This window comes from Macaca mulatta, chromosome X (genome assembly GCF_049350105.2).
Source record: "Macaca mulatta isolate MMU2019108-1 chromosome X, T2T-MMU8v2.0, whole genome shotgun sequence".
Lineage (NCBI taxonomy): Eukaryota > Metazoa > Chordata > Mammalia > Primates > Cercopithecidae > Macaca > Macaca mulatta.
The window spans coordinates 41,076,842-41,098,631 of NC_133426.1; the positions used below are offsets into that span (position 1 = coordinate 41,076,842).

The 21,790-nt window shown below is 39.8% G+C and overlaps 1 protein-coding gene across 8 annotated transcripts in view; it reads left to right on the forward strand.

Annotated features, from left to right (window-relative positions):
* USP9X (ubiquitin specific peptidase 9 X-linked) overlaps positions 1 to 21,790 on the forward strand; it is a 152,936-nt gene that overhangs the window by 109,496 nt on the left and 21,650 nt on the right. For all 8 annotated transcript variants that reach the window (XM_015127219.3, XM_077988006.1, XM_077988005.1 and 5 more), the window contains exons 27-33: positions 1,169 to 1,277; positions 1,512 to 1,658; positions 2,284 to 2,430; positions 3,037 to 3,259; positions 12,063 to 12,283; positions 15,028 to 15,218; positions 20,456 to 20,629. In XM_015127219.3, coding sequence (XP_014982705.1) covers positions 1,169 to 1,277; positions 1,512 to 1,658; positions 2,284 to 2,430; positions 3,037 to 3,259; positions 12,063 to 12,283; positions 15,028 to 15,218; positions 20,456 to 20,629 — 1,212 coding nt within the window. The remainder of the gene's footprint in view (positions 1 to 1,168; positions 1,278 to 1,511; positions 1,659 to 2,283; positions 2,431 to 3,036; positions 3,260 to 12,062; positions 12,284 to 15,027; positions 15,219 to 20,455; positions 20,630 to 21,790) is intronic.

Consider the following 21,790-nt stretch of genomic DNA (forward strand, 5'->3'; position numbering starts at 1 on the left):
GCTGGAGGAGTACAGTGGCATGATCTCGGCTCACTGCAGCCTCCGCCTTCCAGGTTCAAGCAATTCTTCTGCCCCAGCCTCCAAAGTAGCTGGGATTACAGGCGTGCACCACCACGCCCGGCTAATTTTTGTATTTTTAGTAGAGACAGGGTTTCACCATGTTGGCCAGGATGGTCTTGACCTCTTGACCTCGTGATCCATCTGCCTTACCCTCCCAAAGTGCAGGGATTACAGGCATGAGCCACCGTACCCAGCCTGTGGTTCTCAATCTTTAGTGCACATCAGATTCACCTTAAGAGTTTATTAACATATTGCTGGGCCCCACCTCCAGTATTTCTGATTCAGGAGGTCTGCATTGGAGCCTGAGAATTGGCATTTCTAACAAGTTCCCAGATACTGATGTTGCTGCTCTGGGGACCGTGCTTTTGGAACTGCCAGTACGGTATAAGGCAGCAGTTCCCAACCCTTTTGGCACCAGGGACCAGTTTCATAGAAGACAGTTTTCCATGGATCAGGGAGGTAGTGGGGGATGGTTTCAGGATGAAAGGATTCCACCTCAGATCATGAGGCATTAGATTCTCATAAGGGGCACATAAGCTAGAAGAACCCTTGCATGTGTAGTTCAGTAGGGTTTGCGCTCCTGTGAGATTCTAATGCTACCGCTGATCTGACAGGAGGCAGAGCTCAGGCCATAATGCTCACTCGTCCTTCTGGCCTGGGGTTTGGGGACCCCTGGTATAAGAGACATATGCCACAATAGCCTTACTGTGGTTACTACAGAATTTCCACAGAGCTGTTGTGCGAAACCATAGTTGAATAAAAATTCTGTGGAAGGCCAAAAAGATGCATAAAGTTTATTGTAGTAGAGCATTTGGTATATAGAGGAACATTTCCAGCCTGTTCCAAGAAAGAGGTGTTAGAAGATAGTATCCCTCAAACTCTTAGTGTCAATTTGAGGTTATAGTCCTGGACATACAGCTTAAGTTCGTGTATTATGTGGTGTTGGCTTGAGTGCTTGGTGTGTGTAGGTAGAGTAATCCTGTATCCTTACTATTAATTTATCTCCCTCTTATGCTCCCCCCACCCCTCCTCCCCAAGAGGGAACAATGTTACAATCATTTTTTTAAAATTGGAATAATGTATTAAATGTGAAACATTTTTATTTCAGAACTGTTCGTCAGGTGGCACAGGAGCAGTTCTTTTTAATGTGCACCAGATGTTGTATGGGACACCGGCCTCTACTTTTCTTCATTACTCTACTCTTTACTGTTTTGGGGGTGAGAGACTTTTTAAAATATGCCTATCAATTCAATGTGATTCATTCTTTAAACAAGAAACATTCAGAAATTTGTGGTTTTAGCTTGCATTAAAGTCAGGACAGTCTATATTTAATAAATGAAGTACTACTTAATTTCCCGTACTGTGGTAGTCCTCTAGTTAACTCTGGGTTTTTTAAAAAGTGGATTTTGAGGATAGACATGTAAATTGATATTATTCTACTTTGTTTCCAGAGCACAGCAAGAGAGAGAGCTAAACATTCAGGCGACTACTTTACTCTTTTAAGACACCTTCTTAATTATGCTTACAATAGTAATATTAATGTACCCAATGCTGAAGTTCTTCTCAATAATGAAATTGATTGGCTTAAAAGAATTAGGGTAAGTTGCAGATAATACTCCATTTATATGTCATTATTAATAAATAGAATGTTTTATTGATGGTTTATATTTTTTGAGCATTTTGGTTAAATGGAAAACTCCAAAGATTGATAAAAAGGGACCAAAGAATATACTCTGCATCGGTGGACATTAGTAACCTGCGATTCACAAAAATGAATACTATCTAGTTTTGTAAAATGAATTGCTTACTTGAGACTTGAAATACTGATGTTCAGCTTCTTTTATTTTAGCATTTTGGGCCTTTTCGCAAATTCTCATTTTAAAAAAAAGTATTCTTGAATTATGTCAAAAATAAGTCTGATAGAGCAGAACTTTTGATCATAACATCTGATACTTTTTACTTAGGCAAAATGATACAAGAATTTATTTCTGAAGAGTTTTGTAATTTTTAGCCTTCAAATTAGCATTTCTTCTAGTAGTTCATAAAGCCAATTTCTGGAAAGTTCTGAAGAAAACAAACTTGTTTGAATGGAAAGACTTAAGGAAATTATCTCATATCCCTCCAGCTCTGTCTTGTTCTGGCTCCTCTCTCCCTCTTTACCTCCCTTTCGTAAGCTAGACATTTGATCTCTCCTCCCCACCCCCAACCCCCCGCCTTTGGCAGGATGATGTTAAAAGAACAGGAGAAACGGGTATTGAAGAGACCATCTTAGAGGGCCACCTTGGAGTGACAAAGGAGTTACTGGCCTTTCAAACTTCTGAGAAAAAATTTCATATTGGTTGTGAAAAAGGAGGTGCTAATCTCATTAAAGTAAGTTCTGTGTTCTTGGTTGTAAGCTACATATCACAACCTTCTAAATGTTTATAATCAAATTAATTTATAGTAGTATCATGTCTTTGTACTTTCTTGATGTTTTCTCTTTTTAAAGATACTTTATAAAGTAATTGTTTAGTTTTTCTCTTTGGAAAATCTGAATTGTTCATTTCATTTAATGAGGCAAACCTCTGTTTTGTAAGAATGCATCTTCTATATCTTTAATGAGTTTCTTCATGTAGTAACACAAGGAAACAAAGTTTCATTTTTGTATATTTTATTTCTATTCAAAATGGGTTTAATTTGCTATGGACTTGATTAAAGGAGCAAACTTATTTAAAATAAAAATTTTGATAAGTACTACATTCAGTTCTTTCTTAATATTTACAGATTTATTTAACCTGGGAAATTAGGTATGTTAATGATAGAAAATAGTGTTTTGAAGGAAGATCTTTTTATTAGAAAATCCGAGTTTTCTGAGATGTAATAAGATCTTAAATTTCAATGATTTTAATTTTAAAATGATTTACTTACAAGAGACTTTTCTTTTTTTCTAAAAATATATAGCATTGCTAATATGTAATCCCTTTTTCAACTTTTTAGGAATTAATTGACGATTTCATATTTCCTGCATCCAATGTTTACCTACAGTATATGAGAAATGGAGAGCTCCCAGCTGAACAGGCTATTCCAGTCTGTGGTTCACCACCTACAATTAATGCTGGTTTTGAATTACTTGTAGCATTAGCTGTTGGCTGTGTGAGGAATCTCAAACAAATAGTAGATTCTTTGACTGAAATGTATTACATTGGCACAGCAATAACTAGTAAGTATTTTTAATATAATGTGATAATTGATCATTTCAGTGTTTCACAGTTCTGTTTTCCTGTTTTTCTTTCAGAAAATATTTCCAACTTATATATTTCTTTCAGTAACTAGTTTTAACATTTTTAGTGAATGAATGTATAAGACCATTATAGGCCGGGCACAGTGGCTCAGGCCTGTAATCCCAGCACTTTGGGAGGCCAAGGTGGGTGGACCACCTGAGGTCAGGAGTTTGAGACCAGCCTGACCAACATGGCAAAACCCTGTCTCTACTAAAAAATACAAAAATTAGCTGGGCGTTGTGGTGCGCACCTGTAATCCCAGCTACTCAGGAGGCTGAGACAGGAGAATTGCTTGAACCCAGGAAGTGGAGGTTACAGTGAGCCGAGATCGTGCCACTGCACTCCAGCCTGGGTGACAGAGCAAGACTCCATCTCAAAAAAAAAAAAAAAAAAAAAGAAATAAATAAGACCATTATAAGCAGACCACCTTGTATAGAAAAAAATTCAAACATTTGTTAAATGACATCCTATAAATGGTGTTGCTATTGGGCAAGATAAGTTTCATATCATGAAACCTGACATAAAATTCAAACTCCAGGTGAAAAAGTAGCCAAAGTAAATGCCGTAGAGTACAGACGTAAAACTTTCTTTCTTTCTTTCTTTGAGACAGTTTCACTCTTGTTGCCTAGGCTGGAGTGCAGTGGCGCAATCTCGGCTCACTGCAACCTGTGTCTATCAGGTTCAAGTGATTCTCCTGTCTCAGCCTCCCAAGTAGCTGGGGTTACAGGCACCTGCCACCATGCCCGGCTAATTTTGTATTTTTAATAAAGATAGGGTTTCACCATGTTGGCCAGGCTAGTCTCGTGGCTTCAGGTGATCCACCCGCCTCAGCCTCCCAAAGTGCTGGGATTACAGGTGTGAGCCACCACACCTGGCCCAGACTTAAAACTTTAAATTGCATGTATTGGAAAACCTTTCAGGTCCTCACTTAGAAGTTCCTTAACATTATGAGTTCAAAGAAAATCTGGCTTTGAAGATTAGAACATGAGAAGTTACCATTTTAGTGCACCTTATTTATGTTCTCATTTAATGCCCACATCAGGCACATGAATAGGCTGCAGATTTCAGATCTTACAGATAAGGAATTGAAGCTCAAAAGGGCAAGGGCAATATAAAATATTAATAACAGAAAAAGCAGAAATAAGCATAGTTGGTGCTGTTTCATTTTAAGAGAAAATCACTATTTAGAACACTTAAGAATATAACTGATTATAGTAAATCTTTAAGAACATGTCGGGGGGGGGGCAGAGCAAGATGGCCGAATAGGAACAGCTCCAGTCGCCAACTCCCAGCGCGAGCGACACAGAAGACCGTTGATTTCTGCATTTTCAGTTGAGGTACTGGGTTCATCTCACTGGGGAGTGCCGGACGATCGGTGCTGGTCAGCTGCTGCAGCCCGACCAGCGAGAGCTGAAGCAGGGCAAGGCATTGCCTCACCTGGGAAGCGCAAGGGGGAAGGGAATCCCTTTTCCTAGCCAGGGGGACTGAGACACACAACACCTGGAAAATCGGGTAACTCCCACCCCAATACTGCACTTTAAGCAAACAGGCACACCAGGAGATCATATCCCACACCTGGCCGGGAGGGTCCCACACCCACGGAGCCTCCCTCATTGCTAGCACAGCAGTCTGTGATCTACCGGCAAGGCAGCAGCGAGGCTGGGGGAGGGGCGCCCGCCATTGCTGAGGCTTAAGTAGGTAAACAAAGCCGCTGGGAAGCTCGCTGGGAAGCTCGAACTGGGTGGAGCTCACAGCAGCTCAAGGAAACCTGCCTGTCTCTGTAGACTCCACCTCTGGGGACAGGGCACAGTAAACAATAACAAACACAGCAGAAAACTCTGCAGACGCAAACGACTCTGTCTGACAGCTTTGAAGAGAGCAGTGGATCTCCCAACACGGAGGCTGAGATCTGAGAAGGGACAGACTCCCTGCTCAAGTGGGTCCCTGACCCCTGAGCAGCCTCACTGGGAGACATCCCCCACTAGGGGCAGTCTGACACCCCACACCTCACAGGGTGGAGTACACCCCTGAGAGGAAGCTTCCAAAGCAAGAATCAGACGGGTACACTCGCTGTTCAGCAATATTCTATCTTCTGCAGCCTCTGCTGCTGATACCCAGGCAAACAGGGTCTGGAGTGGACCTCAAGCAATCTCCAACAGACCTACAGCTGAGGGTCCTGACTGTTAGAAGGAAAACTATCAAACAGGAAGGACACCTACACCAAAACCCCATCAGTACATCACCATCATCAAAGACCAGAGGCAGATAAAACCACAAAGATGGGGAAAAAGCAGGGCAGAAAAGCTGGAAATTCAAAAAATAAGAGCGCATCTCCCCCGGCAAAGGAGCGCAGCTCATCGCCAGCAACGGATCAAAGCTGGACGGAGAATGACTTTGACGAGATGAGAGAAGAAGGCTTCAGTCCATCAAATTTCTCAGAGCTAAAGGAGGAATTACGTACCCAGCGCAAAGAAACTAAAAATCTTGAAAAAAAAGTGGAAGAATTGATGGCTAGAGTAATTAATGCAGAGAAGGTCCTAAACGAAATGAAAGAGATGAAAACCATGACACGAGAAATACGTGACAAATGCACAAGCTTCAGTAACCGACTCGATCAACTGGAAGAAAGAATATCAGCGATTGAGGATCAAATGAATGAAATGAAGCGAGAAGAGAAACCAAAAGAAAAAAGAAGAAAAAGAAATGAACAAAGCCTGCAAGAAGTATGGGATTATGTAAAAAGACCAAATCTACGTCTGATTGGGGTGCCTGAAAGTGAGGGGGAAAATGGAACCAAGTTGGAAACCACTCTTCAGGATATCATCCAGGAGAACTTCCCCAACCTAGTAGGGCAGGCCAACATTCAAATCCAGGAAATACAGAGAACGCCACAAAGATACTCCTCGAGAAGAGCAACTCCAAGACACATAATTGCCAGATTCACCAAAGTTGAAATGAAGGAAAAAATCTTAAGGGCAGCCAGAGAGAAAGGTCGGGTTACCCACAAAGGGAAGCCCATCAGACTAACAGCAGATCTCTCGGCAGAAACTCTCCAAGCCAGAAGAGAGTGGGGGCCAATATTCAACATTCTTAAAGAAAAGAATTTTCAACCCAGAATTTCATATCCAGCCAAACTAAGTTTCATAAGTGAAGGAGAAATAAAATCCTTTACAGATAAGCAAATGCTTAGAGATTTTGTCACCACTAGGCCTGTCTTACAAGAGACCCTGAAGGAAGCACTAAACATGGAAAGGAACAACTGGTACCAGCCATTGCAAAAACATGCCAAAATGTAAAGACCATTTAGGCTAGGAAGAAACTGCATCAACTAACGAGCAAAATAACCAGTTAATATCATAATGGCAGGATCAAGTTCACACATAACAATCTTAACCTTAAATGTAAATGGACTAAATGCTCCAATTAAAAGACACAGACTGGCAAACTGGATAAAGAGTCAAGACCCATCAGTCTGCTGTATTCAGGAGACCCATCTCACATGCAGAGACATACATAGGCTCAAAATAAAGGGATGGAGGAAGATTTACCAAGCAAATGGAGAACAAAAAAAAGCGGGGGTTGCAATACTAGTCTCTGATAAAACAGACTTTAAACCATCAAAGATCAAAAGAGACAAAGAAGGCCATTACATAATGGTAAAGGGATCAATTCAACAGGAAGAGCTAACTATCCTAAATATATATGCACCCAATACAGGAGCACCCAGATTCATCAAGCAAGTCCTTAGAGACTTACAAAGAGACTTAGACTCCCATACAATAATAATGGGAGACTTCAACACTCCACTGTCAACATTAGACAGATCAACGAGACAGAAAGTTAACAAGGATATCCAGGAATTGAACTCATCTCTGCAGCAAGCAGACCTAATAGACATCTATAGAACTCTCCACCCCAAATCAACAGAATATACATTCTTCTCAGCACCACATCGTACTTACTCCAAAATTGACCACGTAATTGGAAGTAAAGCACTCCTCAGCAAATGTACAAGAACAGAAATTATAACAAACTGTCTCTCAGACCACAGTGCAATCAAACTAGAACTCAGGACTAAGAAACTCAATCAAAACCGCTCAACTACATGGAAACTGAACAACCTGCTCCTGAATGACTACTGGGTACATAACGAGATGAAGGCAGAAATAAAGATGTTCTTTGAAACCAATGAGAACAAAGATACAACATACCAGAATCTCTGGGACACATTTAAAGCAGTGTGTAGAGGGAAATTTATAGCACTAAATGCCCACAAGAGAAAGCAGGAAAGATCTAAAATTGACACTCTAACATCGCAATTAAAAGAACTAGAGAAGCAAGAGCAAACACATTTGAAAGCTAGCAGAAGGCAAGAAATAACTAAGATCAGAGCAGAACTGAAGGAGATAGAGACACAAAAAACCCTCCAAAAAATCAATGAATCCAGGAGTTGGTTTTTTGAAAAGATCAACAAAATTGACAGACCACTAGCAAGACTAATAAGAAAAGAGAGAAGAATCAAATCGACGCAATTAAAAATGATAAAGGGGATATCACCACCGACCCCACAGAAATACAAACTACCATCACAGAATACTATAAACACCTCTACGCAAATAAACTGGAAAATCTAGAAGAAATGGATAATTTCCTGGACACTTACACTCTTCCAAGACTAAACCAGGAAGAAGTTGAATCCCTGAATAGACCAATAGCAGGCTCTGAAATTGAGGCAATAATTAATAGCCTACCAACCAAAAAAAGTCCAGGACCAGATGGATTCACAGCTGAATTCTACCAGAGGTACAAGGAGGAGTTGGTACCATTCCTTCTGAAACTATTCCAATCAATAGAAAAAGAGGGAATCCTCCCTAACTCATTTTATGAGGCCAACATCATCCTGATACCAAAGCCTGGCAGAGACACAACAAAAAAAGAGAATTTTAGACCAATATCCCTGATGAACATCGATGCAAAAATCCTCAATAAAGTACTGGCAAACCGGATTCAGCAACACATCAAAAAGCTTATCCACCATGATCAAGTGGGCTTCATCCCTGGGATGCAAGGCTGGTTCAACATTCGCAAATCAATAAACATAATCCAGCATATAAACAGAACCAAAGACAAGAACCACATGATTATCTCAATAGATGCAGAAAAGGCTTTTGACAAAATTCAACAGCCCTTCATGCTAAAAACGCTCAATAAATTCGGTATTGATGGAACGTACCTCAAAATAATAAGAGCTATCTATGACAAACCCACAGCCAATATCATACTGAATGGGCAAAAACTGGAAAAATTCCCTTTGAAAACTGGCACAAGACAGGGATGCCCTCTCTCACCACTCCTATTCAACATAGTGTTGGAAGTTCTGGCTAGGGCAATTAGGCAAGAGAAAGAAATCAAGGGTATTCAGTTAGGTAAAGAAGAAGTCAAATTGTCCCTGTTTGCAGATGACATGATTGTATATTTAGAAAACCCCATTGTCTCAGCCCAAAATCTCCTTAAGCTGATAAGCAACTTCAGCAAAGTCTCAGGATACAAAATTAATGTGCAAAAATCACAAGCATTCTTATACACCAGTAACAGACAAACAGAGAGCCAAATCATGAATGAACTTCCATTCACAATTGCTTCAAAGAGAATAAAATACCTAGGAATCCAACTTACAAGGGATGTAAAGGACCTTTTCAAGGAGAACTACAAACCACTGCTCAGTGAAATCAAAGAGGACACAAACAAATGGAAGAACATACCATGCTCATGGATAGGAAGAATCAATATCGTGAAAATGGCCATACTGCCCAAGGTAATTTATAGATTCAATGCCATCCCCATCAAGCTACCAACGAGTTTCTTCACAGAATTGGAAAAAACTGCTGTAAAGTTCATATGGAACCAAAAAAGAGCCCGCATCTCCAAGACAATCCTAAGTCAAAAGAACAAAGCTGGAGGCATCACGCTACCTGACTTCAAACTATACTACAAGGCTACAGTAACCAAAACAGCATGGTACTGGTACCAAAACAGAGATATAGACCAATGGAACAGAACAGAGTCCTCAGAAATAATACCACACATCTACAGCCATCTGATCTTTGACAAACCTGAGAGAAACAAGAAATGGGGAAAGGATTCCCTATTTAATAAATGGTGCTGGGAAAATTGGCTAGCCATAAGTAGAAAGCTGAAACTGGATCCTTTCCTTACTCCTTATACGAAAATTAATTCAAGATGGATTAGAGACTTAAATGTTAGACCTAATACCATAAAAATCCTAGAGGAAAACCTAGGTAGTACCATTCAGGACATAGGCATGGGCAAAGACTTCATGTCTAAAACACCAAAAGCAACAGCAGCAAAAGCCAAAATTGACAAATGGGATCTCATTAAATTAAAGAGCTTCTGCACAGCAAAAGAAACTACCATCAGAGTGAACAGGCAACCTACAGAATGGGAGAACATTTTTGCAATCTACTCATCTGACAAAGGGCTAATATCCAGAACCTACAAAGAACTCAAACAAATTTACAAGAAAAAAACAACCCCATCAAAAAGTGGGCAAAGGATATGAACAGACATTTCTCAAAAGAAGACATTCATACAGCCAACAGACACATGAAAAAATGCTCATCATCTCTGGCCATCAGAGAAATGCAAATCAAAACCACAATGAGATACCATCTCAGACCAGTTAGAATGGCGATCATTAAAAAGTCAGGAAACAACAGGTGCTGGAGAGGATGTGGAGAAATAGGAACACTTTTACACTGTTGGTGGGATTGTAAACTAGTTCAACCATTATGGAAAACAGTATGGCGATTCCTCAAGGATCTAGAACTAGATGTACCATATGACCCAGCCATCCCATTACTGGGTATATACCCAAAGGATTATAAATTATGCTGCTATAAAGACACATGCACACATATGTTTATTGCGGCACTATTCACAATAGCAAAGACTTGGAATCAACCCAAATGTCCATCAGTGACAGATTGGATTAAGAAAATGTGGCACGTATACACCTTGGAATACTATGCAGCCATAAAAAAGGATGAGTTTGTGTCCTGTGTAGGGACATGGATGCAGCTGGAAACCATCATTCTTAGCAAACTATCACAAGAACAGAAAACCAAACACCGCATGTTCTCACTCATAGGTGGGAACTGAACAATGAGATCACTTGGACTCAGGAAGGGGAACATCACACACCAGGGCCTATCATGGGGGGGAGGGGGGAGGGGGGAGGGATTGCATTGGGAGTTATACCTGATGTAAATGACGAGTTGATGGGTGCAGCACACCAACAAGGCACAAGTATACATATGTAACAAACCTGCACGTTATGCACATGTACCCTACAACTTTAATAATAATAAATAAATTTATTAAAAAAAAAAGAACATGTCAAATTACTTTTTAATGTGTTTCAGAATATTTGGAAGTTTTAAATAACATCTTAGGAATTTCTGAATAAATTGATTGCTTAAAAGGTTAGACCTTTAGCTGTCCTAGCAAATCTATGTATGTGAGAATTTTTTTTTTTTTTAACTTAATGGGGGTTAATTTTTTGATCACGGATTGGAGTATAGTATAACGTTGTTTGCATCGTTCGCTATCTGTCATTGTTCCCTGTCAACACATAAATATTTACCTAATTCATTTTTGGCCATGCAGTTTAGTATGATATAATTAACTGGTCCCCTAGACAGTGATACTTAATGTTGTTTCCAGGTTTATACTAGGTGGAGGGAGATAGGAAGACGAAGACGTGCAGTGATTTACAATTATCACAAATCTACTGTCTTGCTCCCTCCTCACAGTAGCATTATAGATATAGGAAAAGCAAGTGTTACTTTTATTATTACATTTACTAGGAAGAAACAAAGTCACCTAAAGGTGGGGGGAAAAAAGAGGTGATAAGCATCAGAACCAAGATGCGAGCCCATATGGTTTTAGGATTATTTAAAACTGAGAAAATTATAATGTGTTGATATATTTAGATAACATTTCATTCCTTGGCAAACTGAAGGCAAAAGTATAAAATATTAAGAAAGTGAAAAATGTCTAAAAGTAAAGATGCAAGTAAAGTTAGCATGTAGACATTAGCATTATACTATCTTGTACTTTTGAGACTGCTATAGAAGCAACATCATACAAAACGTGTTTGCGGGTGATTAGATAAGAAGCTACACAGCGGTGCTTGTTGCTGTATATTTTATTTTATTTTATTTTATTTTTTATTTTTATTTATTTATTTTTTTTTTTTGAGACGGAGTCTCTCTCTGTCGCCCGAGCTGGAGTGCAGTGGCTGGATCTCAGCTCACTGCAAGCTCCGCCTCCCGGGTTTATGCCATTCTCCTGCCTCAGCCTCCCGAGTAGCTGGGACTACAGGCGCCCGCCACCTTGCCCGGCTAGTTTTTTGTATTTTTTAGTAGAGACGGGGTTTCACCGTGTTAGCCAGGATGGTCTCGATCTCCTGACCTCGTGATCCGCCCGTCTCGGCCTCCCAAAGTGCTGGGATTACAGGCTTGAGCCACCGCGCCCGGCTGTTGCTGTATATTTTAGATTGTTTGAAGATGAAGTGCAAACACAGAACACTGCTTCAGGTTGCTCTAGGGTTAGTGGAATTATGGGTAGTAGAGTTATTACCAGGGTTGCTTTGTCAGCATAATAGAGTTTGAAAGGACAAAATGGCTGTGTTCATGCTACAAGAATCTTTTCTTCTCTCAGCTTGTGAAGCACTTACTGAGTGGGAATATCTGCCACCTGTTGGACCCCGCCCACCCAAAGGATTCGTGGGGCTGAAAAATGCCGGTGCTACTTGTTACATGAATTCTGTGATTCAGCAACTCTACATGATTCCTTCCATTAGGAATGGTATTCTTGCCATTGAAGGCACAGGTAGTGATGTAGATGATGATATGTCTGGAGATGAGAAGCAAGACAATGAGGTAAATTTGAGTTACCATTTCTGTTTTCTGTGTTTTAAGTTATGATACCAGATATTCTCTCTTAAGAGAGTATTATGCTTTCATCAAACGTGTTAAAGTAGATTTGAAAGTAGGGATGGGCTGGGCACACACCTGTGGTCCCAGCTACTCAGGAGACTAAAGCAGGAGGATTGCTTGAGCCTGGGAGCTTGAGGCTGCAGTGAGCCGTGATCATGTCACTGCACTCCAGCCTGGGTTACAGAGTGAGACCCTGTCTCAGAAAAAAAAAGAAAAGGTAAGTAGGGATGGACTTCTCCCAGCCAGCGTGAACTGCTACCTCTTAACATAGTATAGTGCTCACTACCTACCAGACTTTAAACTGCAGTTAATTTTTAGAATAGTTTATACGTTTCTTTTGTTGTTGTTGTTGAGATGGAGTCTCGCTCATTGCCCAGGCTGGAGTGCAGTGGTGCCATCTCGGCTCACTGCAAGCTTCACCTCCCAGGTTCGTGCCATTCTCCTGCCTCGGCCTCCTGAGTAGCTGGGACTACAGGCGCCCATCACCACGTGTGGCTAATTTTTTGTGTTTTTAGTAGAGGCGGGATTTCACTGTGTTAGTCAGGATGGTCTCGATTTCCTGACCTCATGATCCACCCACCTCGGCCTCCCAACGTGCTGGGATTACCGGCGTGAGCCGCCACGCCTGTCCCAATAGTTCCTACATTTCTAAAGCAACAGTAGGTATTAAATACATTTACATTGTTGTACACTATCACCACCACCCATCTCCAAAACCCTTCATATTGCAAAACTGAAACTAGCCATTAAGCTACTCCCCATTCTCCCTCCCCACAGCCTCTGACAACTACTCTTCTTTTTGTCTCTATGCTTGACTACTCTACATACCTCATATAAGTGAAATCATACAGTATTTGCCTTTTCATAGCTGATTTATTTCATTTTAAAGTCTAAGTAATATTCCATTATATGTATATACCATATTTTGCTTATCCATTCATTTGTCAAAGGACATTTGGGTTGCTTCCCTATTTGAGCTATTGTGAATAAGGCTGCCATGAACATAAATATACAGATATCTGTTTGAGGTCCTGCTTTCAGTATTTCCAGTTATATGCTCAGAAGTGGAAGTACTAGATCATATGGTGATGCTATTTTTATTTTATTTTATTTTATTTTTTCCAGACAGAGTCTCACTCTGTCACACAGGCTGGAGTGCAGTGGTGCGATCTCAGCTCACTGCATCCTCTGCCTCCTGGGTTCAAGTGATTCTGCTGCCTCAGCCTCCCGAGTAGCTGGGACTACAGGCATGCACCACCATGTCCCGCTAATTTTTGTATTTTTAGTAGAGATGGGATTTCACCATGTTGGCCAGACTGGTTTCGAACTCCTGACCTCAGGTGATCTGCCCACCTTGGCCTCCCAAAGTGCTGGGATTATACGCGTTAGCCACCGTATATAGCCAAATTTTTTGAGGAACTGTTTTCTAGAGTGACTGCACCATTTTACATTACTACCAGCATTGCACAAGGGCTCCAATTTCTCCATATCCTTGTCAACACTTACTATACTCACTCTTTCTGGTAGTTGACACCCTAATTGAGTGTGAGGTAGCATCTTGTCATGGTTTTGATTTGCATTTCCCAAATGGTTAATGATTTTGAGCGTCTTTTGCTGTGCTTATTGTTGGCCACTTGTGCATCTTCTTTGTCTATTTTTAAGTTGAGTTGTGTTGTTGAGTTTTAAGAGTTCTCTGTCAGATATGTGATTTGCAGATACTTTCTTTTGTTGCCTGTACCTCTGATGTCATATCCAAGAAATCATTGCCAAATCCAGTGTCTTAAAGCTTTTGCCCTATGTTTTTTTTTTAAAAGAGTTCTGTGGTTTTAGCTCTTACATTTAGGATTTTGATCCATTTTGAGTTAATTTTTGTATGTAGTGTTTCATAAGGGAAGGGCCCAACTTTATTCTTTCGCGTGTGGATTATCCAGTTTACCCAGCACCATTTGTGGAAGAGTACTACAGTCATGCACCAAATAACAATGTTTCAGACAATAACAGACCACATATATGACAGTAGTCCAATAAGATTATATTTTATTTTTACTGTACCTTTCTATTTTTAGATGCACAGATTCACCGGTGGGTTGCAGTTGTCTATAATATATAGTACAGTAACATGCTGTACAAGTTGACAACCTAGGAGCAATTGGCTATACCATCTAGGTTTTATAGGTATACTCTATGATGTTCACATGACAAAATCACTAATGATGCATTTCTCAGAATTTATCCCTGTCATTAAGCAAAGAATGACTATACTGATACTAATATTTTATTGACAGATCTGAGCATTTTATATACAACAACTACACGAAGGATATGTTATCCCCATTCACACATAAACTTGAAGCTGAGAAAGTTAAAGTAGTTTTTACTGGCTCAAAGTTACTTGGCTTATAAGTGGTAGAGCCTGCATTTATGTCTAGTTCAGTCTAAATTACTATGCTAACGCTACACTGTATTATCTATCTCTCCTATACATGGTCAAGGTTATTTGGTTATGATAACTGATATGTGAAATGGTGTGGATAAACACTAAATACTAAAAATTTATAAATTGAAAATTAAGTGCTTTGGAAATGAGCGGAATAGGAATACAAATCATTTATTCACTAACTGCTTGGCATTTGTTTCAACATATTTTACTGTACTTTAACTCATTGGTGATAATTTTTGGTTTCTAGAGCAATGTTGATCCCAGGGATGATGTATTTGGATATCCTCAACAATTTGAAGATAAACCAGCATTAAGTAAAACTGAAGATAGAAAAGAGTACAACATTGGTGTCCTAAGACACCTTCAGGTCATCTTTGGTCATTTAGCTGCTTCTCGACTGCAATACTATGTGCCCAGAGGATTTTGGAAACAGTTCAGGTAAACTATGGATGGATAGTAATTGAGACACTTCTTTTTTTTTTTTTTTTTTTTTTTTTTGAGTCAGAGTCTCGCTCTGTCGCCCAGGCTGGAGTGCAGTGGCGCGATCTCGGCTCACTGCAAGCTCCGCCTCCCGGGTTCACACCATTCTCCTGCCTCAGCCTCCCGAGTAGCTGGGACTACAGGCGCCCGCCACCTCGCCCGGCTAGTTTTTTTTTTGTATTTTTAGTAGAGACGGGGTTTCACCGTGTTAGCCAAGATGGTCTCGATCTCCTGACCTCGTGATCCACCCGCCTCGGCCTCCCAAAGTGCTGGGATTACAGGCGTGAGCCGCCGCGCCCGGCCGTAATTGAGACACTTCTTAAAATGAGCATCTCAATACACTAACATTAAACCTCTCTCTAAAAGACATGTTGGAAGGCATCTTTTTTTAAGCACTGGTAATATTCAAACTGTCCTTAGTTGGGTGGGTTTTTTTTCTTTTTTTTTTTTTTTGGGGGGGGTCCCCTTAGGAAGAAGTAGAAACTGGCATAGTAAGGAAGGGCAGCATCCTTTAGTCTCTTAACCATATTATTAACTTTTTATTAGGAAAACATCTAATAAATATAGAAGTGGAAAAAATAGTATGAACCCCTGTATACTTGTCACCCAACTTCAGTAGTAGTCAACTTGTGGCCAGCCTTTTTTTGTTTTTTGTTTTTTGGTTTTTTTTTGAGACGGAGTTTTGCTCTTATTGCCCAGGCTGAACTGCAGTGATGTGATCTTGGCTCACTGCAATATCCGCCTCCCGGGTTTTAGCGATTCTCCTGCCTCAGCCTCCCAAGTAGCTGGGATTATAGGCACCCACCAACACGCCTAGCTAATTTGTTGTATTTTTTAGTGGAGGCGGGGTTTTACCATGTTGGCCCAGGCTGGTCTCGAACTCCTGACCTCAGGTGATTCCCATCTCAGCCTCCCAAAGTGCTGGGTTTACAGGCGTGAACCACCGCACCCAGCCCCTACCTATTTCTTTCTAGATTGTTTTGAAGCAAATCTTAGTTCCATCTATAAATACTTAAGTATGTGTCTGTAGTGTCTGTCTCAAAATACGATCATGATACCATTATGTTTTTTTAAAAGTGCTTAATATCAAATATCTCTGTCAGTGTTTGAATTTACCAAGTTATCTCATAATTGGTTTTTACTGATATTTTTTAAAAATAAGATTCAGTTGAGGTCCATTTACCACAAATGGTTGATAATGACTCTTGGTTGTTCATCCATTCCTTTTTTTCCCTTTACAATTATGGGAGAATCAGAGGACAAATAGTTTACCCTATAAATTTCCCCACAGTCTGAATTTTGTTGATGGAATCCCTGTGGTCGTTTATTATTTTCTGTTTTTCTTGGTCACCTGCATCTTCTATAAACACCTTGTGAGATCTGGAGGCTTGATCAGATTGAGGTATTATTTTTCTTTTTGTGGAATGGATAGGCAAGGCTACTTCACAGGGGGTAATGTTTGAGTAACATATAATGTCTGTCTTCTTATGATGTTAACAGCAATTGATTATCTTTTTTTTTTTTTTTTTTTTTTTTTTATTCTGAGATGGAGTCTTTGCTCTGTCACCCAGGCTAGAGTGCAGTGGTGCGATCTCAGCTCACTGTAACCTCCACCTCCTGGGTTCAAGCAATTCTGTCTCAGCCTCCTGAGTAGCTAGGGTTATAGGCATGTGCCACCATGCCCGGCTAATTTTTGTATTTTTAGTAGAGACGGGGTTTCACCATGTTGGCCAGGCTGATCTCAAACTCCTGACCACAGGTGACCCGCCCGCCTCAGCTTCCCAAAGTGCTGGGATTACAGGCGTGAGCTACTGCTCCCGGCTTTTTTTTTTTTTTTTTTTTTTTTTTTTTTTTTTTTTTTTGGAGACAGAGTCCTACTCTGTTGCCGCCCAGGCTGAAGTGCATTGGCTCAATCTCGGCTCACTGCAACCTCTGCCTCCTGGGTTCAAGCAATTCTTCAGCCTCAGCCTCCCAAGTAGCTGGGACGACAGGCCCACCCCACCCCACCAATTTTTTGTATTTTTAGTAGAGACAGGGTTTCGCCGTGTTGGCCAGGCTGGTCTCGAATTCCTGACGTCAGGTGATCCACCCGCCTCGGCCTCCCAAAATGCTGGGATTACAGGCGTGAGCCACCGCACCTGGCCGATTATCATTATCTTAATACAGTATTTCTTCAGGGTTACAAAATAACAATATTTTATTTTTTCATTTAATAGCTAGAAAAGATCTGTAAAGGAAAAATTGCCCTCACCAACTATTTTTTTTAAGTTAAAAAACTCAATTACATTTTTATCTTGTTTCCTTTGACTTTTTTTAAGTCAGTAATACGTCATGCACTGTGCTAAAATAACTACAGTACAACACGTAACTCTTACTGTGTATGAAAAGGGGTATAATTATTTATAGCAGTGAGGTTTGGTTTGTTTTGTTTTGTAAGTAATCCTCCTTGGAATCCCTTTAAGGTGCTTCCCGGCCAGCTGAGAGGAGTGGGGAACGAAGGGTCACCTGATACTCTGGTCTGCCTTCCCTTCTTCTGACAAAGCAGTATAAATTTCTTCTCCTCCCCTAGCTGGGCCCTCTACTTAACTCTGTACTAGTGTCTTGCGTGGACCACCCTCCCTCCCATCTCTCATTTTGCTTTTAGTCCTGTCGCCCAGCATACCACTCTCCCTCCTCTAACTATTTCAGTTCTGTCTTCTTTCCCTAGGTTATTCCATCTCTGCCTTAAGGCTTTTAGCATTTCTGTTTATGCTTTTTCAAATTGAAGAATACAAACAGAGGCTTACACTGGGTGTTTTTTGAGATGTAGTCTCACTCTGTCGCCCAGGCTAGAGTGCAGTGGTGCGATCTTGGCTCACAGTAACCTCTGCCTCTTGGGTTCAAGCGATTCTCCTGTCTCGGCCTCCCAAGTAGCTGGGATTACAGGTGCCCGCCACCATGCCCAGCTAATTTTTGTATTTTTAGTAAAGACGGGGTTTCACCATGTTGGTCAGGCTGGTCTTGAACTCCTGACTTCAGGTGATCCATCCACCTCGGACTCCCAAAGTGCTGGGATTACAGGCGTGAGCCACCACGCCCAGCCGAGGCTTATACTTTTTAAACTTTTGTCTTAATTTGTCATTCAGTTACAATTTTTTCTGTTGTAATGCCTTTGCTTTTTTGACTTTTCAGTTACTCCCTGTGCTAGTGGAGCTCGGTTTGTATAGACTAGCACTTTGGATTATCCACACTTTAGACACATAATCTACTCTTGATACAAGTGGTTTAGTTAACTATACTTCCTCACCCCACTTTTTTCTTTTCTTTTTTTTTTTTTTTTTTTTTGAGACGGAGTCTCGCTCTGTTGCCCAGCCTGGAGTGCAGTGGCCCGATCTCAGCTCACTGCAAGCTCCGCCTCCCAGGTTCACGCCATTCTCCTGCCTCAGCCTCCCGAGTAGCTGGGACTACAGGCGCTCACCACCTCGCCCAGCTAGTTTTTTGTATTTTTTAGTAGAGACGGGGTTTCACTGGGTTAGCCAGGATGGTCTTGATCTCCTGACCTCGTGATCTGCCCGTCTCGGCCTCCCAAAGTGCTGGGATTACAAGCTTGAGCCACCGCACCTGGCCCACTTTTTTATTTTCAAAAGTTTCAAACCTACAGAAAAGGTGAAGAAGAGGTATAATTATCACCTTTATGTTATATTCTGTATGCAGTTTTACTAGTTAACATTTTGCCATATTTGCTTATCTTGCTATATGTATACTTGGTTTTTGGTTTATTTTGTTCTTAAGTTGATAGTAAGTTGCAAACATGATGCTTCACCCCTTCATACTTCAACATATATCTTATAAGAAATCATTTATCAGAATAAAGCAGTTTTCCTACTTAGGTATAATATAGTTATATCCAAGTAATGTAATATTGATTTTTAATCTCTAATATTCATCAGTATATATTCTGATTTCCCAAAAATGGTCTTTATAACTTATCTTTCTATCCCAATCTGATACTTATGAAGGAATCACAAGAATTTGGCTGTTTGCTCTTTAGTTGCCTTTTATGTAAAATAATCTCCGTAACTTGTGACTTGTATCACACTGAAATTTTTAAAGAGTCCAGGCCTGTTGTCTTGCAGAATGTCTTTTTTGATTTGTGTGATTGTTTCCTCATGATTAGCTTCATGTTAAATGTTGAGGGGGTGGGGGCAATAAAACTACATAATTGATGTTTTGTGTTTCTCACTACACTGTATTGGGAGGCATGTGTTACCACAATTATTAAGTGATACCAATTTTGATTTCTTGGTGTCTTAACAGATCTCTCCTTTATAAAGGGTACCTTTTCCCTTTTGAAGTTAGTTGATTACATGTTTGAAAGTTTGAGGAGTTGAGTATGGTTTGAAAGTAAATAGAACAGACTGGTGTAATTTCTTGTAATGGAACAAGCTGATTTTTAACAAATAATTTATTTGATTTTAAACTTACTGTATACAAATTTTTATTTGTCTAAAATATAGAAATGAGATTGCTATATAGAAAAGGTTTTACAAAAGTATCAAAAGACAGTTCTTGCATACTTTAAAATGTTTGTCATTTCTTGCTTAGAACAAATACACTTAAATTCTCTATGTACATTATTCTGTATATACAAAATCAGGTATTATTGATAGTTTCCAGCAGTGCCTGAGTTTTAGAAGTATGAGTTCTCATTTTGTGGTATGTAGTGATGGTGTCTTTTCTTAGATTATTCAAGAGATTAACTGTAAAACAAGTTAAAGCTTTCTCTCTTGGGGAAAAAAATAAATTTAAGAGTAACTAGATCTGATCTTTTTACTATTTATAATCTAAAATATAAGCAAAATGAAAGAAATAAAATAGTAATTGTAACATCCACGTAAGAGTGAGATCCACCACCTCATTCTTGGAGCCATACTATCCATCAATTACACCACTGGTTTCGTGGCAGTTCTTTGCCGCTAGGGTACTAGTTTTAGTATGAGGCTCACTCTCTTACCCCACTACATTCTATAGGGAAAGCACATTCTTTTTTTTTTTTTTTTTTTTTTTTTTACTTTTTCTGTGTGGTTGAGGAATAAAATCTCGGTTTTATATACTGTTGTTTGTGGTCCTGTTGTTTTTTTTCCCCCTGAAAAATATAGTTGTACATATTGTTCTGTGAATGTCACGTTACATGTTTTATTTCATTCATTTCTTAGGCTTTGGGGTGAGCCTGTTAATCTGCGTGAACAACACGATGCTTTAGAATTTTTTAATTCATTGGTGGATAGTTTAGATGAAGCTTTAAAAGCTTTAGGACATCCAGCTATGCTAAGTAAAGTCTTAGGAGGTTCCTTTGCTGATCAGAAGATCTGCCAAGGCTGCCCACATAGGTAAGTACTAATTACACATTGAAAGTATATGTTGTACCATGTATATACTAACAAAAATAAAATTTTTACTTGTACTTACATACAAAAGTGGAGTATGTCACTGATTACTAAATATCTGAAACAGAATGATTTATATACTGTGCATACCTTACTGCTGTGGGACTATTTTTTGTTTTTGTCAATTAATTTTTAGTTCCTTCTACTCTGCCTGATCTCTTAGCCATTTTATTATATTATACTCTTACAGTCTCCCTTCCCTTTCCTTTCCTATTTCCTTTCCTTATTCCTTTTTCTTTTCCTTTCTCTTTTTTTTTCTTTCTTTTCTGAAAGAGACAAGGTTTCTCTTTGTTTCCCAGGCTGGAGTTCAGTGGCATGATCGTAACTCATAGTAACTTTGAACTTCCGGGCTCAAGCAGTCCTACTGCCTCAGCCTCTCAAATAGCTGGGACTACAGGCATGTGCCATCACGCCTGGCTAATTTGTAAATTTTTTTAGAGATGGGATCTCTTGTTGGCCAATGGGGTCCCAAACTCCTGACCTCAAAATCAGTCCTCACACCTCAGCCACCTCAGCCTCCCAAAGTATTGAGATGACAGGTGTGAGCCACCATGCCCAGCCTACTATTACATTCTTTTACAGAATATTATTCCTGGAGAAATGAAATGGCATTTTGCATATAGCTACAGGTGTTATTTATAAATTTGCCCTTTATCTTAGAACTTGAGTGATTATAATAGTGTAAATATAGTAAGTTTAGAAGATGACAAAGCTGTGGTAGTATTTCCTATACAAATGAAATAATGACTTTTAAAATAGCATTGATTATTGTCATTGTCTTTAAGGTATATTTGTATACAAAACATACCAAACCTATTGTTAAAAAAAAGATTTTACAAGAAAAACATTGACAAAACAGATTGTTTGACTAAAAGGAAAATTGATTAAGGGCTTCTATTAGCAGTAGTTAATGAGTTCATTACTGATAAACACACATGCCTGTCATAATGGAAGTTTTACTTTGGGACTTGTCTTGTTATAATATGGATTAATGTTGATTTGCAATCGTTTTTCACCAAAATGTCACAGTAAGATAGTATTTTCTACAATCCATACTCTATTAAATATAGTCATGGGTTGAGTATACATGTGGTTTGTGGGGGT